The sequence below is a fragment of the Triturus cristatus genome, chromosome 4_1 (genome assembly GCF_964204655.1).
Source record: "Triturus cristatus chromosome 4_1, aTriCri1.1, whole genome shotgun sequence".
Classification (NCBI taxonomy): Eukaryota; Metazoa; Chordata; class Amphibia; order Caudata; family Salamandridae; genus Triturus; species Triturus cristatus.
Window position 1 is genome coordinate 303,762,987 of NC_140585.1, and position 21,353 is coordinate 303,784,339.

The following is a 21,353-nucleotide window of genomic DNA, read 5'->3' on the forward strand; positions in this document are numbered from 1 at the left end:
GCCACAAAAGGTGCGAAAGGCAGAAGTTTGCTGCCGTGGGTACGAGAGACCTAAGGACTTGCCCGTAGCCCGGGAGTCCATAAAACGATCCAGCGCAATATCCGCCTTCTTACCACAAAGACCCTTTGGCTTCGTTATTGTTAACAATATAAAGGTTTTTCTATTTTTTTATTCATATTTTCTCCATAAGAAATGACGTTATATTTCTTTCATATTTAATTTCATAAGTTTATCCAGAAACACGTGTGGACACTATCATACGTCAATAGTGGAGAAAACACTCTGTTTAAACACGTACTCCCAAAAGGACTTTTGTTTGCTGCAGCTCACAAATAAACTAATTATATGTCACTCTCTCTCTCTCCCCATTTTTGGCATGCTGCTGCCTCCATCACAAAATACCTCATATTACATGACGTGGTTAGGTATGCTCTATCCAGTATTTAGATTTTGATTTTCCATAATTGTGTATTGTTAGATAATTTTAAGGTTACGCTAAAGAATCTTCCACCGACTCAACATCTGGGATCTGCATCCACATATCTTATTCTCACTGTAATTTCCAACCCGTACTTTGCATTTCTTGCCTCATTGCTTTTGAGGACTAGGAGACAGTCTTCATCCTCAAAGCAGATACAGCAACATATCTAAATACGTCTGAGATTTGCGGCTCAATGCCTATCAATCCCCACTGTTTTCTAATTCTTCTGGAAAGGCCCACATGCGTCAGGAAGTTTCATTCCCGAAATTATTATTCTGCTTCTATTCCATTGAATGTGAGCAGTGTACAATATTGGTATTAGTCCCCTATTTAAATTCTGACCCGTCCCTACCCAGAACTCATACAACGACCACTAGTCTCACTGTGTAAGACCACTTAGTATTGAGATAGGTAGGTCCATGGAGTATGGTGTCTTGACCAATCTCATCTTTATAGCTCAGAAGCTGTCCACCAACATGGTTTACATTGTGTCTTCAAATATGTTCTGCTGCACCAGTAAATGGATATTTGATAGAGCTATGTCATCTGGAGGATCCGTGTTACGTTACCTTTTTTTATTTTTTTTCCAACAACAGACACTGCATCAGCCGGGACAAGTGGCAAGCCATGTAACTTACATCTAAGTCATGGACCGCTAGTCTACCTCCGCTTTGGAGCTATCTAATGACTAATATTGGACTGAGGGGACGCGTTGCACTTCAAATCTATGCAAAACCATTCCTGCCAAATTTTCAGAGAGTACCCACGGAGGTGCCTCTTTGGAATAGAACTGCACTACATGTTTCATGCACATCATTAACTCTAAAACCATGTGGTCCATGAACCAATCAACATGCGCACAGGTGGGCAAAAGTAATCACACCCGGTGTACATGCACATGCATTTTAAGCACGGGGCCTCTGCAATGCCTCATTCATTTCCTTTATACCATAATTTTCATGGTGGTGTAAGAGCTGGCAGTCACAGTGATAATCCAGTGAAAAAGTTGTAATTTCTTGATCGCACTGCCTGAGAGGCATTGGGTAGATGAGCCACCCCCAAGCAGACACAAGTGTTCCGGTCATCCAATTACCAGGAGCATTAACAATTTACGACATTTATCAAAAACTATTTGTGGGAGGGAACACTGTAGATCTGTTAAAAAAATTATTGGTGCATTATGTAAAATGTAAATTTAATAAAATGATTACTGAAAAATAAGTTTATTCTGCTTTCCAAGTTATTTTTATTCACATATTTACAAATATTATTGCAATAAAAAATAAAAAATTACCAGAAATTGATGTTCATCTTCAGGTGACTTCTTTTCGTTGCAGACCCCGCAGAACTCGTCAACAGAATCTAGATGTAATATTCAGTTAAATTAGAACATCTTAATAGTAAAATAAAATAGAAATTACACTTATCTGGTGTTTCAATCACATGTTTTTAACTTTATAAAAATTACTATTTTTTATGCATATGTCTACAATCAAGGAAATTAAGAATATTACAATTTTGAAAAAATTGCATGTTTAACCACAGATTCAGGAATTCTATGATGGCAGATAATGTGCATGTTTAAATGCATACCAAGTAATACATGTAAAGAGAGAAGCATGTCTGTTGTTACATTAACGGATTCATTGCTACAAGTCTAATCATCCATTTTTTAAAAAAGGGTCTCTTTATGATGGCAGCAGGATCACCACCCCCGTGCCGGTGGTGTTGATCCTCCCACCATCACAATGTGATTCAACCACCCCAAAATTAGGATGGCGGCGGAAATCACATTGTTTACACGGCGTGTCTTGCAAGTCGGTCATTTTATGTCTGACTTGTGTAACCCTTAAAAAGGTCTTCATTGCTACGGTGCTTTACACGCACCGCCCTAGTTATTAGTATGAGCCCGTCCATATGTATTTTTGCGGCGGATATCCAGCCTCCAAAGAGACAGACTGATAGTCTATTTTGGTGCACGTTTATTAAGCACTATTTGAGGTCGCACTGTGCCTTTGGGGTGTACGGGTACACACAAATTTTTAACATGAACAAGGTGGCATGCACCACCTTGTGCCTGATACTTTGTACTTTTAAAATGCACATAAGAGCCTTTTAACATTGCGGAATGTGCTGTTGCCTGAAGCACCGTTCGCAATGTTAAATGGCCAGTATGCACCTGCCCTAATGGGGGGCGCATCCGAATTGGGCTATTGGGACTGCCGGAAATCTGGCTGCCGGTCCCATCAACATTAATATGGTGGGCTGACTTATGTCCGACTGCTATCTAAATCAGCCCCTAAGTACAGGTCATATAGGTAATATTCAATAATTACCAAATAAATATATATTTTATATTCTAAACTTGACATACTTCTTTGACGGTGTAATAATTTTTCAAAACTTAATGGGAAGAAAAATGACATTTTTTAACATACTCAAACATTTACATTTAATTTTAAATAATAACTCACTTTTATATTTATTAATAATTAGCAATGGATTCAAAACATTCAGTTGCCACAAAGGGATTACATATAAACCAAAAAGAGACATATACATTTTTAAACTCTAACCTGATGACTCCATTAGATCAAGCGCAATCTTGATTCTTAAATCATCCATACATTTAGGATTTTGGGTAATTTCTGTTAGCGACTGATGACTGAGGTAGTGACCTGCAAACTAAGAAAATATTGGAAATTCTTACTTTCCTTAATGAATTTAGAGTAAACTGTCTATGTTATTAAAAAGATCATGTTTTACATTATTGTGCGTAAAAACAAATATTGTGTTAATAGGATGTCATTTTCAAAGCCATACAACATCTTATTTCCGTTAGTCGGAACAACATCACAGTTCTCAATCAAACCACATTATTACACTACTTTTGGTTTTGTTGATACCCAAGCTGGAATCCCAACCTGGTTCCAATGGGCGATTTAACTTAGTCTGTTCCGCCGTCAGCAATCTAATCTCGGAAAGGCAACCGATACAGCCTTGCTTCCACTTTCAAGGCACATTTTTGTTTTTTATTCAGCACTTTCACACTGGCCAAACAACAATTAAAACTCTTTTGAAAAATGACTTTGGTAACCACTAACAGGGCTGCATACTCCCCTTGTCCTCCACATTGTGTAGTTGTGGGCACATGTAGTGCCACATCAAATACAAGCCACATGTGGCTGCCACCTCAAGAAGCCTGCAAGACTGTGCAGTGTTCATTAAACTAAGCATTTTTTTAATGTGGCTTGTGCTGCGAAGATCAGCATAAGGTGCAATTGAAAAAATTCTGTATCATACAGAAAACTCAGATATCAGATTCATAATTTGAAAATATGAACTTGGACTCCTTGTTGGCAATTCTGCTTACGCAATCATGAAGGTTTAATGCGATTCAAAACCGACATCGTAATCCGGATGAATGTGTGTTTAAGTGTTTTTACATGACGCTGGCTTTTTATCATCAATGAACTCTCCCTCTCCTGCAAATTATTTCAGAAAAAGCACTTGTGACTACTTTATAATATTTGTTTAAAAAATTATTACTAAAAATCAATGCAAACTGTTATTATTTAATTTACAATTATCCACTGTTACATTTCATAACACCAGTTAAGGTTAATAATAACTTGAAAATTCGTTACCATCATGCAAAAAACACCGCAATTGAAGACGTCTCTTTGCTTTTGGGTACATTGTACCACCAATTGCCAATTTTTGTAGCCTGGACGCTTCACACCCTGTAGGAAAGTGCTTTTGAGACATATGAATTAAGATGTTACAAATGTACTGGTTTTCCATCTGAATTAATCCTTAACAAACAATAAAAAAAACATGGTCTCCAATAATGTTATAATGGAAAAACAACATTATATGTTTTTTTTTTTTTAAAGAAATCTTACAAATACAAAATAGAAAAAGCAAATAATTTTGGGGAAAGGGTACCTCCAATTAGTCAATAACTTTTCGTAACTTTTGGGATCGGTTGTCAATGAGTCATACAGTAAAATTTTCTTTGTAAGAGGTTTCAATACCTGTGGTGAATTAAGTGAAATTTGTTGTGAAAACATACTCCGAAAGACAAACGCAATAACTAAATGTTATATTTACTTTAAAATATCTGTTCGTATCAACATAGGTATAGAACATTAAATTAAATTCTATTCTATAGACATAAATATAACCTCATATGAATTGTAAATTTAACACAATTACTAACAAAATTATTAACAATAGTTCTTATTCCTCATTATGAAATTAGACTGTAATGTTTCCATTTATAATGTTTACTATTCCTTATTAAAGTATGTTTATAGGGGTGTAGGGTCGTGCCACATGGCAAAACCCAGGACTAACCACAATAAAAATATTTTTGTATGAAGAATATTATAATCCACCCTTTCAAAAACTGGCTTGGTATATGGTTCTCACTTATGAAAGTGTAGCATCGTGCACCAATAGAGAGAACTTTTTTGGTGATTCCAGTTTTCAAAAACAACTTTACAAAGCTCTATAAGTGGTAGATTTGCAGAACAGATTTCATGTTTACTCGAGAAGGACTATAAAGCACTTATGTTCACAATGCAAAATGATATGGTATAGGTTAAGTGAAAAAAATAAAAAAAAGCACACAGAGGAGCCGATTCAGATTCCGTCCACAAAACGTACCGACTGACACGGAGCCGGACAAGCAACAAACATACATGGACCGGCACCCTATGACCCGTGCAGTACAATGCAACGCGTGTGAATTACAAACGTCATGTACGGAATACAAGCCTTACAAACGAGCCATAGGGAAAACAATGATCTGGCTGGAAAACAAATGCTAGTTGCAACAACCGACACCATCCTGGAATGAACCCGACCGACAACTAACCGCGATGTCCGATCTGTGCTGTACGATGCAATGTGTGTAAACCCTGATCTACTCGCACAAAGCCCAAGAAGCATAACCGACACGCACAGAAAACCGGGAGCACAAGTAATAGAGATCTATGAAACCGACACGTATGACAGTCAGCGCGAACAAAGCGGAGAAACACGCGCGAGTGAACATCAGAGTCCAGATTGCGTGTACGTGTTTTTTTTTTGTGTGGTTGGTGTCTGACTTACCGCCAGCGCTGTTGGCGTCGGTTCCTGATCCGGTCATAGATGTAGAGTACTTCTTTGGCCTCTGCAATGGGATTAAAGATGTGTTCGTGTCGTACACGCTGCTTGTTGCTCTTTTCGTACCTGTTGCAAGCTGGTGCGTCTCGTAGCCGTGGATGGAGTTGTGAAGAGAATTGTAGCTGATATGCTTCTTTTACGGATACTGTGACGTGCCATTTTTAAAAAGACATTTAACAAAAATGAATGACTTAAAAAGTTAAGACTGGATAATAAAATGAAGGAGACTGGTGGAACCCAAAGCTGATAGAAAGTTAAGAGGTACCTGCAAGCAAAGGTAACAGAGTTTAAGACACTCAAAAGTGAACATGAGGCACTGAAGACGAATGTCCAACAATGTCAGAATGCAGGAGATGTTGATGATGTCCTTTAAGTAGCAGCTCTGTGGACGAGGAGACGCCTTAGACGACCAGGGGCCAGATACGAGCTGTCCCAATCTCTGATGTTGAGTACAAAGTAGTCACTGTGCGACAGGAACACAAACATGCCTTGCCAGTTAAAAAGAATGAGGTTAACAAAAAAAAAGGAAGCAGTGTCAAGAACAGCAAGGTCAAAGGGACTCCGCACATGCATGTGAGTCGGAGGAGGCAACATGTAAGTGTTGGAGCACACAGGTGCGTAACCTGAGCCTTGGTACAAGTAACGGACCAAATGAACATGAGTAGCACGAGGACCTCTAGCCAAGAGATGCAGGCACACAAATTACAGATAGTGATGGGGTCGGAGATCTTTGTAGAAGAGGATGCTGGAGTTAGTAACTTATTTGAGCCTGAAGATCTATGGATTAGAGAGCCAAGCAGCCTATGCAAGTTCACTCATTGGACAGGGGTTCTGTTAAAGGGTTTCCAAAGGGTGAAACAGGCCTCAAAGCTATTGTCAAGACTGCGCATGCCTCGATAGTGATGCTGAACTATAATCTGTGTTACTCAGCATGTCGGAGTGCATTGGAGCCCACAATTTGCAAAATTTGCAGCAGCGTTAATGTTTTCGGAGATGCATTGAATTGACTCCTTCTCTCCAAGGAATATTGCTTCTGGTGTGTTTGATAACCACAGGCATGTTCAATAACCTGTATAGAGCACAGACACAGACTTTGCAGAAAAAAAGACAAGTAAGATCACGATACCAGGAGCAGCATGAATCTCCCCTCTTGTATTATGTATTCCTTAAGTGATGTCCAACGGAGTTCAGAGTGTACAGATGGTCGCAACTGAAATGGTATGTTATTTGAATCTTGCACATGAGGATTCCATGGACCCAACCTCCAATAAGTCTTTAAGTACCATCGATAAATGGTTGTGATAAAGACAGTGTCCCTCAAAAAAAAAGTATTTGAAATTCAACGGGTTTCGCCTTTGGGATGATCCTTGCGGGACGCCGCAGATGACTTTGGTGACCTCTGATCGAAAAGGGGGGAGGCGGACTCTCTATGTTCTTCCGGCGAGCAATGATATGATCCACTTCAGTGCCTTCTCTTGGATACCAGTGTTGCTGACGCGTTGGACAGGGGTGCGGTGGCAGACAGTGTCGAACGCTGCAGAGAGGTCCTGGAGCAGGAGTGCCGCTGTTTACCCGTTGTAGAGCAGGGCTTCTATGTCGTCGGTAGCTGCGATGAGGGCGGTCTCGGTGCTGTGGTTGGCTCTGAAACCGGACTGCGAGGGGTTGAGGGATCCATTTGTCTCGAGGAAGGCAGCAAGCTGTCTATTGGCGATCCTCGATGACTTTAGCCGGAAAAAAGGGAGGAGCAAGATGGGGCGGAAGTTCTTCAGATCGGTGGGGTCTGCTGTTGGTTTCTTCAGTAGGGCGTTCAGCTCGGCATGCTTCCAGCTCTACGGGTAGGTGGCGGGGTTGAAGGAGGTGTTGATGACGTCTCGGAGTTGGGGTGCGATGGTGGAGGCGGCCTTGTTGAAGACGTGGTGGGGGCAGGGGTAGGTCAGTCGGAGATCGCGAGTGGATGGTATTCATCGTGTGGGCTGTGTCTTCGGTGGTCACTGTGGTCCAGGTGCGGATGATGGCGGTGGGGGGCGTTGGTTTGACGCTTGGGTGTGAGGGTGGTGTGCCGAAGCTGTTGTGGATGTTGGCAATCTTGCGGTGGAAAAACGAGGCGAGGGAGTAGCACAAATCTTGTGAGGGGGTGATGTCGTTGTTGCCGGTGCTGGGGTTGGAGAACTCATTGACGATGCTGGAGAGTTCCTTGCTGTAGTGGGCGTTTTTGTCCAGTCGATCCTTCAGAGATGTCTTCTTGGTGGTGCGGATGAGCTGGTGGTGCTTGCGGGGGGCGTGTTTGAGGGCGGTTATGTTGTCAGTGGTCTGGTCGAGGAGCCAGCCAGGCGATGATGATGTCGGCTGCGGCTCTGTGACCGATCCTTGGACCTCCTCCTGGACCGGGATCGAGAGGGGCGCGTAGCCGAGTGGCGAAGCTCGAGAAGCTTACGGGACCGCTAACGCCTAGCTTTCGAGGTCAGGGCCTTACAGTCCAAACACGACTCCGCGTCGTAGTAGAGGCACCAGCGGTGGTGATCTGTCACCGACATCAAGCGGTCACAGTCATCGCTGGCCTTGAAACCAGGCATCCTACCGGCACCAGATGTCGAGACAGTGATCAAAAGGGATCAAAATACTTATTAAAAAAAGACTAAAAGGGGAACCTCTACCAGATCGGCACTTACTGGCGCGGAAAAAAGAAGAACTGACATCAGCGCGAAAAGGTGCGTCTAAGTACTCCGACGTCATTCCGGCGCACGACGCCAACGATGGACGCGGAGCCGCAGATGACGCCTAGCGTTGCGCAAGGGGTATTGCTGAAGAAAATTCTTCCGGATCCAGTCTGACGCCTGGGGATATTCTAAGGTGAGGAATCTAACTAACGTGTTTATTATTTTTTATTCAAGGAAATCAAATTTATGGCTTGAAAGTGGGCTTAGCTTCACCCGGTACACTGTATAAAGCATCTCTCGCAGAGCCAGGGCATAAGGTGCCTAGGCAAAACCTAAAAAGATTGGGTAGACAGTCGGGAAGAAAACTCCCATGTCCTGTGTACAGTTTTACGGCAGAGTGGTAGGCAAGGTCACCATCAAGTAGTTGCAAATTGGAGTATGCTGGGAAGGCAACAATTGTGTCGTTTAATTAGTCGCAGTGTTTTTGCCATGCGACCCCACCATAACGCAATACAATAAATAATATCGGGTGGTGTTCATACCTCACTGTGATAGGATATGTTCGGTTCTGCCTTACCCTTAAGAAAGCTAGGCTCTACAGCAGGATGGGAGAAACATGTTTTTGGGCGGCAGATGTTCTATCTTGCTGTACACGTCTATAACAAAGGTCCTGGGAGGAGCTTTAACGTTCATGGAAAGATACATCAAACAATGTTTACATGTGTGGATTTATGAATCCAACATGTTTGGTTTCAAAAATGTACATCGATTGTTAATAACTGTTTTGAGTTGTTTAACCCTTATTGAAGCATGGTCGTAATCACTGATTCACTTGCCACACTGGTGAATAGACTAGATAGGCTGTAGGGTAGTCCGGTTCATGCAATGGCAACCTCCAATTTCTAATGGAGAATAAATTTATGATTTCAACAGCCTGCACTATGTGTAACTTAAATTTTTAAAGTGTATTTACTTTATAAATATGGGACCTTACTTATGTTGTAAGTGGTGCAACCACCGACTTACACATGCTCAAATTATAATTTTTTTTTAAAACAATTTTATTGGGTTTTTTTCTTGTGTGGCACATGACATGCTTCTGTCCTTTGGAGACTGCTGGTGTACCTTTGCACTCTGTATCTTCTTGTTACAGTATAGTTTGGAATTTCAATGCTAACCAAGTATCCAATTAGGATTGTACCTAAGTGAACACTTGGTCAATTGTTTTTAGGAAGCACATAAACTGTGGTTCTGAATTGCTGTAACATAATAAGAATTGACATAAATACATAATAACAACTGCAAACAGTAGGGGAGACCATGAAATGACATACTACTTTCCATTATGGACTCTATAACGAATGCAAGCCCTCTCATATTATTCATATATAATGTTCAAATGTATGTCTTAGAAGCAAAAGAAAAAAAAGTGGCACTTACTAAAAGAATCCAATGAGCACCAGTATTTGTAGGACACACAACGGTTTCCATAGTTTCATAAGGTACCTGCACATTATATAAAGTGGTCATGAATAAATGTACGTGTCTCCTGAACAAAAACCTTGTACACTAACATTATTACTAAGGTATAAATGCCTGTCCAATCGTCTTTCAAAAATAACATTATTGTCTTTGAAGACAAGCAATTATTGTTTTTCACTCTTTAGACATTTGAAATGTAGACCCTTTTTTAAAGTTTGTAATTTCGTATTTGTATGCCGCTTGGACACTTGGCAGTGATTCAAAGTTATGTTGCTAAACCATTTCAGCCTCACAGTGTGACAAGTAACATAAGAAATTTAAATAGTTACCCGAAAAACAGATGATCGATAAGTGCCCATGAAGATTGAGGACGACACTGTCGCCGAAAGTGCTAAACACTAAGGTTAAAAGAAAAAAACATCAATAAACATATTCAGAAAATTGTTTTTTTCTTTGTATTCTTTTTCAAAGTAGAACTATACTTACATTGGGACTTGACAAGCATAACTTTGCAAGGTACGCATCTATAACCTAATAAAAAATAAAATAAAAAAAAAGACATAGTATTTAACTAATGCTTTATTACAACACCGGCGGAGCGAAGAACACAAGACTGGCTAAAGGTTAACAGTGGTGGCTCAGACACCGCAACACGAGCGGTACTGCCAGCACACTCAGAGTATGCAATATGGTTGGCGGACTCACCGCAGTACATCAAAGCATGTTATGAGTGTCCTATAAAACAATGGGTACATGGAGGTTACAACTTCATGTACATTGTGTTGTAGAGGAAACCTAGGGGTGCCTACAGTGCCACTTGTACTTAATCCACATGTGGATGTACAAAGGGTGTCAAAACTTGTGCACTATTGTGTGCATGCACAGTAACTGTTGAACGGTATAGAATTTTCAGTACATGTTTTGCAGGACCATTGTGAGGCAAACTCCCTGTAATTACAAGAGGATCAACTGAATACAAATCAAATATAATGTGGCAGGCAAGCATGATCGTTGGTGGCTATGGGCAGGGGCGTGCATTAGAGAAACACACCTGACCTTGTATAGTTAAAATTCTTAATCAAGCCGTAAGTGTTCACAATCATCTTTTTAATCCTCCTATTTTAATTTTTTCTATTTGTAAATTAGTTTGTATCTATAACATAAAAATTTTGTAGTTAAAAATGAGTTTACATAAAAAACTAAAATTAACTAGTTGATTACAAAATCTCTTAGATGTAATTTTTTTCAGCTTACAGTACCTGTTATTTGGATGTTTTTTCTTTATTAAAACTTATTCTCCATGACTTAAATGTGTTTTTTGGTATACTGAACACCAAAGAAAAGACGTATTATTATTTAAAAAGTTTATTTTTTTTTTCAGAGATAAGTCATCAGTGAAAAAACAAGCATGAAAATTTAAAAAAAAAAATATGTTTACTTTTGACAATTCTAGATTAAATCTCAAATCATTTATTGCAACATTATACCAAAACAATCATTTGTAAATTTTTGTTACAAAAGAACACATTCTATACTCTTAGTTAGGGTCAATTGCTATTACTTTATTGCAAAAAAATATGCTTAAACGCTTGTTCATTTGTGGTTAATTTTGTATAACAGCAGGATAGTTTTTTATTAATTATTTTATAACATGTGCTGTGTATAAATGATATAAAAGCAAACCTCATCAACTATCCATTGGGGCGATTTTAGTGAATGGAATGAGTAATCGTACAATTTTATGTTTGAAACTATTGCTTCCAAACGTCCAATCGCAGGTTTATTCCATACAGCCAAAAGTTTTTCAACGTCTGGAGAAACTTTATGTTCCAAATCTGTGGATACATAATTTATCAACAAAAATTTTAACATACTTTACAAAAATCACACTTGGAATTCGATATTTCAAAACGAATATGTAAAAAGTATTTCACTACATATTAAATTTTTTTTTTTTTTTTAAATGTTAGTTCTCTTGAGTAAAACTATTGTAAAACATCAAATAAATATATATTATTCTGGCATTATTGATATGTGGTTTTGAAATCAACCAACCCATGGTTAGAGACTTTGCAACAGAAATGGTAGCCTTTGAATGTGACCGCAAAATCACAATGAAAACTGTCAGGTTCACATGACTCCTTAAAGGCCATACACATAACCAATGCTGTCTCATCTGTCGTGTTTATGATGTTGATTTTGGACACTAAATCCATGTTGGTCTCTCCGACATTAATTTGGTGTTGGAAAAAAAGTTTTATGTGGGCCAGCATGGTCAAATTCCACTGTGGCACTCCGCATTTGTCCACAAATACCCTGCACAACGCTAAAGAGATGTTTGAAAAATTACAATTTCCATTGAGAGTCTAAAACACGCGCCGATTTATCTTAAGCACAAAATTACATTATAAAAAGGTGGATTTCCAAATGCCCCATTTGCGGGCAGAATCTAATAGCAGTGTGCCATACGCTGACCTGAGGGCTGTTGGTCCAACAACTGCAGCAATGTCAATTTGAGGCAATTTAAAAACTGTATTAACTTAAATAATGTAGTGCACTTTTAAAAAATAAATTGAACATTGTGAAATCGATTTTATAATTTTAATTTCAATAGAAGTTTAACATTAAAAAAGAAAACATGAAACATGCTGAGTAGCAAAATTACAATTATAATGAGGTGGTGTTGCTATGCCACTTGCCGATGGAGTCAGATGGATGGGGTTGCATCCCCACACATAGGCAATTGCCTAGGAGAGCAATGTGTGAACCTCTGCCGGTTAATGAGAACGCTCCTTTGACACTGTGACCTACACAGAGGGCGAATAGCAGCGCAGAGGCCACTCAGGGAGCCAGAGACCTGGACAACCTGACATTGTAGCTGTGTGTGTTGTGTGATGTAACCGGGTTTGCCTGGTATACACAGGTGCCCCTGTCGGTGGAGTAGGTGCTCAACAGAACGAGCGTGAGATAGCTGTCAAGGTGGAGAAGTGACTCTTTGGAGGAGGTCGCAGGCTGAATCACTGTAGTAAGGAGTTTCCTGATAGGCACCGTATTTAATTTGAGGGGAAGAACCTCCCCTACGCAACAACAGAAAATGAATGAACTACTAACTTAGGCAAGGATGTAGGGGACAGCGTCCAATGGTTTTGGAGATAATTTCAGCTGTACTGTACGCTCAAGAAAAATAAACCAGTGCGGTTACATCATCACACTGAGATGTGAGAGGGTATTCAGACTCCTAAAAATATTTTTTCAATGACTACCGGTCAGTAGAGATGCTGAGCTCGATATAGACCAGCCCTTGAGGGAACTACACCGTGTGACGCCAAGTCCGGGGCTGAGGATGGAGCTAGCGGCGTAGCCGTGGTATGAGCCAAAGACGATGCAGTGTCCGTAGCCAAAAGACATTTTGAGTCCAAGCCATTGAACTTATGCCGGAGTTGTCAAGATCGAAGCCAACGGCTGCACCGAGGCTGGATCCATAGAGGCACAGAGGGAGGATACACTGCGGCGCAGAGGCCGGATCCACGGTGGCACCAAAGCCAGATCCATGGCCTGAGCCACATTGCAAAGGTCGCAGACAGCGGTCGTGCATATGCCGACAACAACGGCGGTGTAGCCGAGGACGGAGCAAACAGCTGTGTTGAGGCCATAGCTAATGGACCAGACGGACAACATGGGGAAAGTAAACGGACAATGGCTGAGTGAAGTACCTGTATTTTGCCGGAGTCGCGTACAGTCCCCAAAAATGCGGGTAGGCCGCAGGCAACAACGGAGGCCCCAAAGGAGCAGTGTGGGAGCGACCCCATGCTCCATCTATCGAGTCTCGTGAACAGTGAGGGGAGACGAAGAGCCACGCAGCTTATTCGACTTTAAATGGCATTGGGACTTACCTGTACCTAATTCAAATGAACGATGGTGTGGTCGGAGCCAGCGATACATCGAACACCTACAGGAGCGTGATCTTGAGTGGCGCTGGACAGAGTGCCTGGCTTCCAAAAACTTCCGGGAACACTCCCGCAAGTCTTCCGCGCCATGGCTCGACAATCAGGGCACGTCTCGGGTTGATGGCGTGCCCGAAGCAGAAGAGAAACACATTGTGGGGATCCGTCACCTACATGGTCCGACACCATTCCTGTCCATCCCTACTTCACCAAAGTTGAAATGTATACCAAAAGAAGAAAAAAGTTGTATAAACAAAGCCTTATAGGTGATTGTCAATTGCCGTGAGGGGAAGGGCCAGCTTGTATTCAGTATCGCAGTGACGGGAACGCCTTGGCCCTTACCTCCAAGTGCCATGAGGATAACAGCCCAACGACTCCATGCAAAGAAGTTAGAAGAACAGCCTACAAACTCCAGAAGCCCCTGCTCGGCCCGAGTGGCAGCATCAGACAAGCACAACAATTCCAATCATAATGAAGCGCCCGGGCAAAGTCCGGGCCAAGGGTGTGCCCGTCCTGCACCCGTCAAAGCCAGGAAGAGGAATAGCAGCGCCAGCTTAATTACATGGCTACTGTGCCATAGAAGGGACGCATGTGATTAAAATTAAGGTAATGTGCCGATTTGTCCTGCATACTATTTTTCATAGTGACACTATTGTTTAAATACATTTGAGTAGTGATACTTGGGACAGACTTTGCTGTGACACTGGTTTACTTATAAAAAATAATATTTCCCATGCTCTGACTCCACCTTACAGCATTTAATTAGCTTATTGCTAGAGTAACCATGGAAAAAGGTAACACAATGGAAGGTTTGGGGTGGAGAATGGAGCATCGAGTGAGATAGGTAAGGTTAAAAAGGCAGTGAAAACTTCCAAGCACAGCGCTAATAATTGTGTTATCAACAGGATAGAGACCCTAATAACAGAATGTGAATGGATTCTCATTCAGAGTTACCTGTGGCAGCTATCGTCGAGAGAAACCCATTATGAAGTGACCATGAGCAACCCCGTTGTACGACAATACCGCCTTTGTTTCAGAAAGCTTTTCTAAGCCGTACTTAAACTAGTAGCGAGACCAAACATACCGTGTTAGCACAGGTGGGAATTGCCTCCACACAGTTCAAGATTAATCAACTGATGAGAGATTCTGTAATCGATTTAGAGGCTACTGCTATTTTCAGCTATAACCGGTTTACGTCGTTGCCAAAGGCCTCTGATCTGCTGGAGTAGATAGTGCAAAAATTCAAAATCCTAAGCCCTAACACCATCACAGCTTTGTATAAGCCAGTAGGGACTGGTGACCCATGACTTGAAGCTCTTATGCAGATTGTTAATGCGCTGAGGCTAGAAATAGGTGCAATGGGGGTGATTATTGATTTAGTGTCAGTAGTTAAACTAATAGACCCAAGTGGCATGTAACACCTGCTGGCTGCTAGTGACACACCTATCCCACCTAGGGCACAAATGAATGCACAAAAAGAACAATCTATTGCACATCATGGCTCTCTCTCCTCTCTCAAACCACTTGCTACTCAGGACATTACGACACATGATTGTCAACAGACAGCTCCCTCACAAATCTCTTTGCTCACTGACAAGGCCGCACATCTGCCTCTACAAGGTATTAGAAAAAAAACTAGAACTTTGAAAACACCAGTAGATCCTTGTCAGCAATCTACTGAGTATTCTTATTTGAAAAAACTTTTGTATTACCCACCTGTACAGACGCGAACAGTCTATATGGTCAGTGTTTAAAAGATTAAATCACGTGCTGACCACGAAAACTAAGACTCCTTTAAAAATAAGACCTTACATTTGATTTGCCATGTCAGGGGCTGTCTGTCATTGGTACGGGATGACATAGCCTGGGCTTGGCGATGTACAATTCATTACCGTTCTCTTGACTACATTGAACTTACCTTTACAAAGCCAGATGAGGCTGCAAATTTGTGTGCACTAGAATTTTGGAGTTGCCTTGCATGCTCTTCAGACATTCAATTCAGAAGTTAACCAATACTTACTGATACAGTGGCCCAGGTAAAAGTAATTGAGCAGAGTGTTGAGGGTTGGTGTACATTAGATGGGAAAGACTGACTGAGAGCAGCCGACAGGGCTTACAGAGACCGGTCATAATAGGAACACTGGACCTCAACACCACCCACGCTACATCCTAGTGTCACTCCACGCACTCGACCAAGGAGAAAACAACTACTGCAGTCCAGCATCGCCAGCAGACACACAGAGACCCTTCAGCTGTCAGTGCTGCCGGTACTCCTTCAGCTCCAACAGGAATGCTTATCAAGCACAACACACCAAGAAAGATCTTGCAATACTAGCCACTCAACGTCTTTTCACTGTATATACATGCCAACTAAGTATGTGACCTCCTGAACAGCAAAACCATGGTGGTAAAATTCTTCACCAAAAACTAAACCCACACCACCACGGCCCTGAATATAGCCATCGCCATTCACAAAGGATACAAGATCTCCAGGATGGACAGCCACATCCCCACGGAGTATTAATCACCATAGCCCACAATTCCAACATCCACCTAAGCACACTACCGGAAGAGACGACAGACCTGATAGAACACCGGCACTTAGAGATACTGGCCACCTCTACCATCACACTTATCACGCTGCACCATAATACACCCACTACACGACGCAAGGATGGATAATGGACAAGTCATATAATAGATTAATAGATCTAGCCAGCAGAAAACTAAAAGTAAGTCTACCACCCTTTCTCTTGGGCCCAACACCTACCACCTGAACAATCACCAACAGGTCCGTAAGTCAGTACAACCCTCTTGAACTTATACATGTCTATACTCGCCACCATCCTCTCAGGATACGGAATCAGCATTGACTCGTATGCAGACAACACCCACCTCATCCTCTCCCTATACATCAAAGCCAACGGAGCCACAGAAAAGCAAAACAAATGTAAAAAAAAGGGACAAAAAATTGGCAAAATGGATGAAAATAAGATGGCTACAAATCAACAACAACAAAGCATAAGTATTCATGATAGGGCCACACCCCAAGGCATGTAAGGACACATGGTGGCTACCCAAACACTCACTAGCCCACCTACCCACTCTGTACGTGCATTTAAACATGGATTCCTTCGAAATACCAAGATCAAACCAGACTGACAGATCAACATAGTCACATGCTCCTTCTTTCACATGCTTTGCATCTTACTGAAGACCTTCAATTTGATGTCTGACAAACACAGAAAAAACGCAACACACACACTCGTCATAAGCAGAATAGACTAGAGCAAAGCACTCTATTCCAGAATAAACAAAATCCTCACACGCAAGCTACGAAACATCCACAAAACCGCTGTGAAACCGGTTATCAACATACTGCAACACAGCCACAAATCCAAATACCTGCACACACTACACTGGCTCTATATCGAGGCTATAATCACCTTCCATATGCTGATCCAAGCACATAAAGCTATAAACAACACCAACCCAGCATACCTAAAAACCACTATAAACTTTCACTCCCCACAAAGGACACTAACAGCAGAACAGCTTTCCTATGCCGTGGTTCACCGCACCAGAAAAAAACAGATCAGGAGGACGCCGAATATCCTTCATCACAGCAAGAGCATGGCACAATATCATGCTCCATAGCACACAGGCAAACTCATTCCACATTTTCGCAAGATTACTTAAAAACATGTCCATGTTAGACTAGAACCTACACCGTCCCCTGCATACCCACCGGCTTCAGAAGCCTTACAGGTGAGTAGTCGCGATTCAGCCAACCACGGATTGATTGATTTCATTGTTTGGTATATCGTCAGGAGGAGGAAGTTTAGGGAAATCAATTGGTGGGAAACAGAGAGCTAACAGTATCAGCAATGCTAAGCATCATATACATTTCATTGATAAATTGCGCATAACTTACCCTATGTAGTTTGAAACATAGCGTGCTTCTTCACGATGCAATAATGCATGATTTGAGAGGTGTAAAAAGTTGAGTTTTAACACACGGTGTGTTTACAAGTCTTGATCTCAATTTTTTCTGCGGTAATTGTTTTTTAACTTATTTAAATATAGGGCTGGCCGGTCCCCCTTAGCGGTCTTGACCTTGTCTTGTTGGTGGAGGTGGTGATGGAGGATTGACGTACAGACAGATTGTTTTGATGGACTGTCATCTTGGTGGACCAAACAGACATTGCAGCAGCGGGGAAGGACTCATCATATAAATATATCATTAAGTCTCCAAATAATGGTGGATTGCTGATCCGTTCGATTGAGAATAAGATATGAGTTAAAATGCTGTTTAGCTAGATTTGTGATGATGATCAGGTTTGTGCTTGAAATAATGAGGAAACAGAAACAACAAGGGAGAAGCTTTCGAGGCTCAATATAGTTTTTTCATGTTACATGCTCTTATTTGAAAAATAAAGAGAAATATATGTGACTTGCTTATATGTAATAACATAAATCTGTATTAAAAGTGAATTTTATCAAGCATGCTGCATTTTTTGTTTATTTATTAAATTCTCAACTGACTTTGAAAAATTCGAATAACAGTACATATATTAAAAGCCACAAGCATGTGCAATAAACAGTACAACAAGCTTATGAAGGTGTTATAAAGATTTTTACAACTTCAAATTGCTTTTTAAATATATAAAAAGAAACCTCACCACCAATCATTCCAGTTGCTTTTAATACTACTGAAACATCCATCTCCTCTGAAAGTGTTTCGATTGAATGAATTTCGTGATCTTCTTCACTGGTCATGCTTGCTGGAAAATATTTTTTTTTAACTTGATTAAAGGGCTATAAATTGTTAAAAATTTCCCTAAATGAACGCATTGCAAAGAAGTATGTTAAATAAGGAGGTGAAGTTCAAGTTAGTAACAACTCAGTTTCGAAAAACAAACAATATTAACCAAAACCACCACAATCCATTCATAAAACGAAGATTATAGCAAAATCATTTTTTAAACATACAATTTTTCAAAAAGTTTATTTTATTAGAAAAAACGTTTTGCTTTCTTTGTGTTAAATAAGTACCTTAACAACCAAGCGGGTGCACTCTATCAAGGGTGATGTTATATAATTTAAAAATTCAGATCCAAATTACTCCAAATGGAAAAATAAAAACATACCTTTCTTTGTTTCGCTGATGCCGCTTGATGTATACGGCCTCAACATGTCCAGATTGTATGTTCTACGTAGAGCGATGTTGCTAGCATTAATCAATGTAACGCGCTTCCCTTTTATTTCTGAAATGGTGTACGGTCCGTTAAATTTATGTTGTAAAACACCTCCTTTTCTCGTACCTAGCCTGGAATTTTTCAGAAGCACTAACTGTCCCTCTGTAAAGGTGCAAGGCTTAAATTTTTTGGTTACTCTCTTTTTAAATTTTTCTTTTTGTTTTTCCTGTGCCAGCTCAATGTTCTTTTTGGTCTGCTTCTGCAGCTCTTCTCTTTTTTTTTCCTTTTGGTAGACAATGTCCGCATATTCAGATTCAGTCGGTAGTATAAAGTAAATCTATTAAAGGGAACATCAAACTCCATATGTAATGCTAATCATATTCCTGTTGTTTAATTGTTTTTTAATAATTCTTCAATACATGAAAAAAAATATTTAAAACAAAAAAAACACAATTAAGCATTCTATTTCTAAAAAAAAAATTTAAACTAAAAATGTTAAAATATTTTTGACAATCAATGTGAAAATACATGAAAAAGGGAAAGATATAATTAATTGTTAATAGTTATCAATACTTCAATAATATCCTGCAAGTAAATATCTGTATCAATACACAACATATATGAATCAGAAGAATTAGATATGTGTAAGCACTCTGAAAATAATAGAACATTTTAACCATTTCTCAAATTGAAACGAAAAAAATTATTTCATACCAGGTCATCTGCAACCTCACTTGGAAATCTGGCTTCACGGCCATACATTAACAGAAAAGGGGAAACTTTTGTTGTTGAATGCGGCTTTGATCTTAATGAAAACAATGCATTGTCCAAAAACAAATCCCAATCGTTTTGATGTTCGTTGACATATTTCGCCAATATGCTGCAAAATTATAAAAAAAATAGCGCATAGAATGAATGTAACAGACAATGTATAATCAAGTGTGATATATTATTAGTGAAATAAAAAAGTTACAATTATGTAATGTATTCTTTAATATTGAAAAAGACTTTTCAAAAATGGTATTCAGCACAGTGGTCATCATTAAGATGCTGGTGGGACTATTGTACAAACAGCACAATATAGGAAGTGTGACAAAGTGACACTGATCCGCAGTACCGCTGCCCTCATTGTGATGCGTACGACTTTCACTGAAATTGCGAACACCGTTATCTCTTGTGCTTCTGGCTGAACCACACGGCGCAATCGAAAACATAGAAATTAAATACATTCCTGGACCTAGTGCCAAACATGGTCCATGGATGTTGGTGAACTAGGCAACATTGTAGGCAGACAGGGGGTAAAGGGGCCATGCTATGGACTACCATAGCATCGGTCTAACAGCCATTTCCCGTGATAAGAAACTCTATGAAAGGACATGCAGAAAGGAACTTTGCAATTCCAATGCTGAATTTTCTAGTGATTACCGACCAAGCAATGGTAGGATTGGCTTAATTACTATTATTTAGCATGCTTTATTTCACAGCACAATCCTAATTTGTTTTTAAAGAGATTATTTGTCAGAAACACCAAAATCCGGTCAATATTCTTAACATTAAAAAGAAATTTTTTAAAAATAAAGGTCCAGGATAAAATATTTTAGAAATAAAGACTCTTAAATAGCATTACCTTTTAATGTTAGCATTCGTACGCTCATCTAACCCATTTGTCTGTGGGTGATATGCTGCACTCACAGAACGTTGTATTTCTAATAGTTTTGATAATTCAAAATTAACCTGAAAAATAAAAACATATATATTTTATTTAACGTTGTTTTATTTGACAATAGAAATTATCCAGAAAGTGAGAAGAATGTAATGATATAGTAGATGAAACTCTTAAACATATCTAAATGCATAATACATACAATAATGGAAGAAAAATAATACCGGTCATATAAATAAAGTGTTTTACTATACAAGGTTGAAAATCAAACAGTAAACTTCAGCATAACATGATATTGCCTGTTTTGATTTGTTAACTTTAAAGTCGAATTTGTTCTTAAAAACTAATAACAGGCAAATTTGAGTAGTAATGTACTATTTTTAAAAATTAAAAAGGAATAAAAAAAATTGCACTTTTATCACATGGACTTTTATCAAATTGGTTCTGCACCGATGAGTGTTTTGCAATTTATATAGACCTGATCCCTAAATGAATAAAAAATGATTATGACACAAAGGGTGCAACCATGCACTGACTTAAACTGTGCATACACATTTTTAAGTTAGAAATGTAAATAAATATGACCGATTTATAATTTCTGTATTTATTGTAAAATTCATATCCATTTAAAATATAATTGCTATTTTTCAAAAAATAATAATTTTGCATAGATTATAACAAGATATGACAGATGTAATTACAATTATTTAGATAAAAATATTCAAATAATTGTAATGTAGTATGTGAAAAATAATT

The 21,353-nt window shown here is 39.7% G+C and overlaps 1 protein-coding gene across 1 annotated transcript in view; it reads right to left on the reverse strand.

The window, feature by feature from the left end:
* Positions 1–4,262: 4,262 nt before the first annotated feature.
* LOC146854823 (uncharacterized) overlaps positions 4,263–21,353 on the reverse strand; it is a 33,120-nt gene continuing 16,029 nt past the window's right edge. Inside the window, exons 7-15 of the mRNA XM_085651048.1 lie at positions 20,562–20,668; positions 19,649–19,814; positions 18,887–19,271; positions 11,476–11,627; positions 10,279–10,323; positions 10,122–10,190; positions 9,751–9,816; positions 4,430–4,518; positions 4,263–4,296 (exon numbers count right to left, since the gene is read on the reverse strand). Of these exons, the coding sequence (XP_085507174.1) occupies positions 4,263–4,296; positions 4,430–4,518; positions 9,751–9,816; positions 10,122–10,190; positions 10,279–10,323; positions 11,476–11,627; positions 18,887–19,271; positions 19,649–19,814; positions 20,562–20,668 (1,113 nt within the window). The remainder of the gene's footprint in view (positions 4,297–4,429; positions 4,519–9,750; positions 9,817–10,121; positions 10,191–10,278; positions 10,324–11,475; positions 11,628–18,886; positions 19,272–19,648; positions 19,815–20,561; positions 20,669–21,353) is intronic.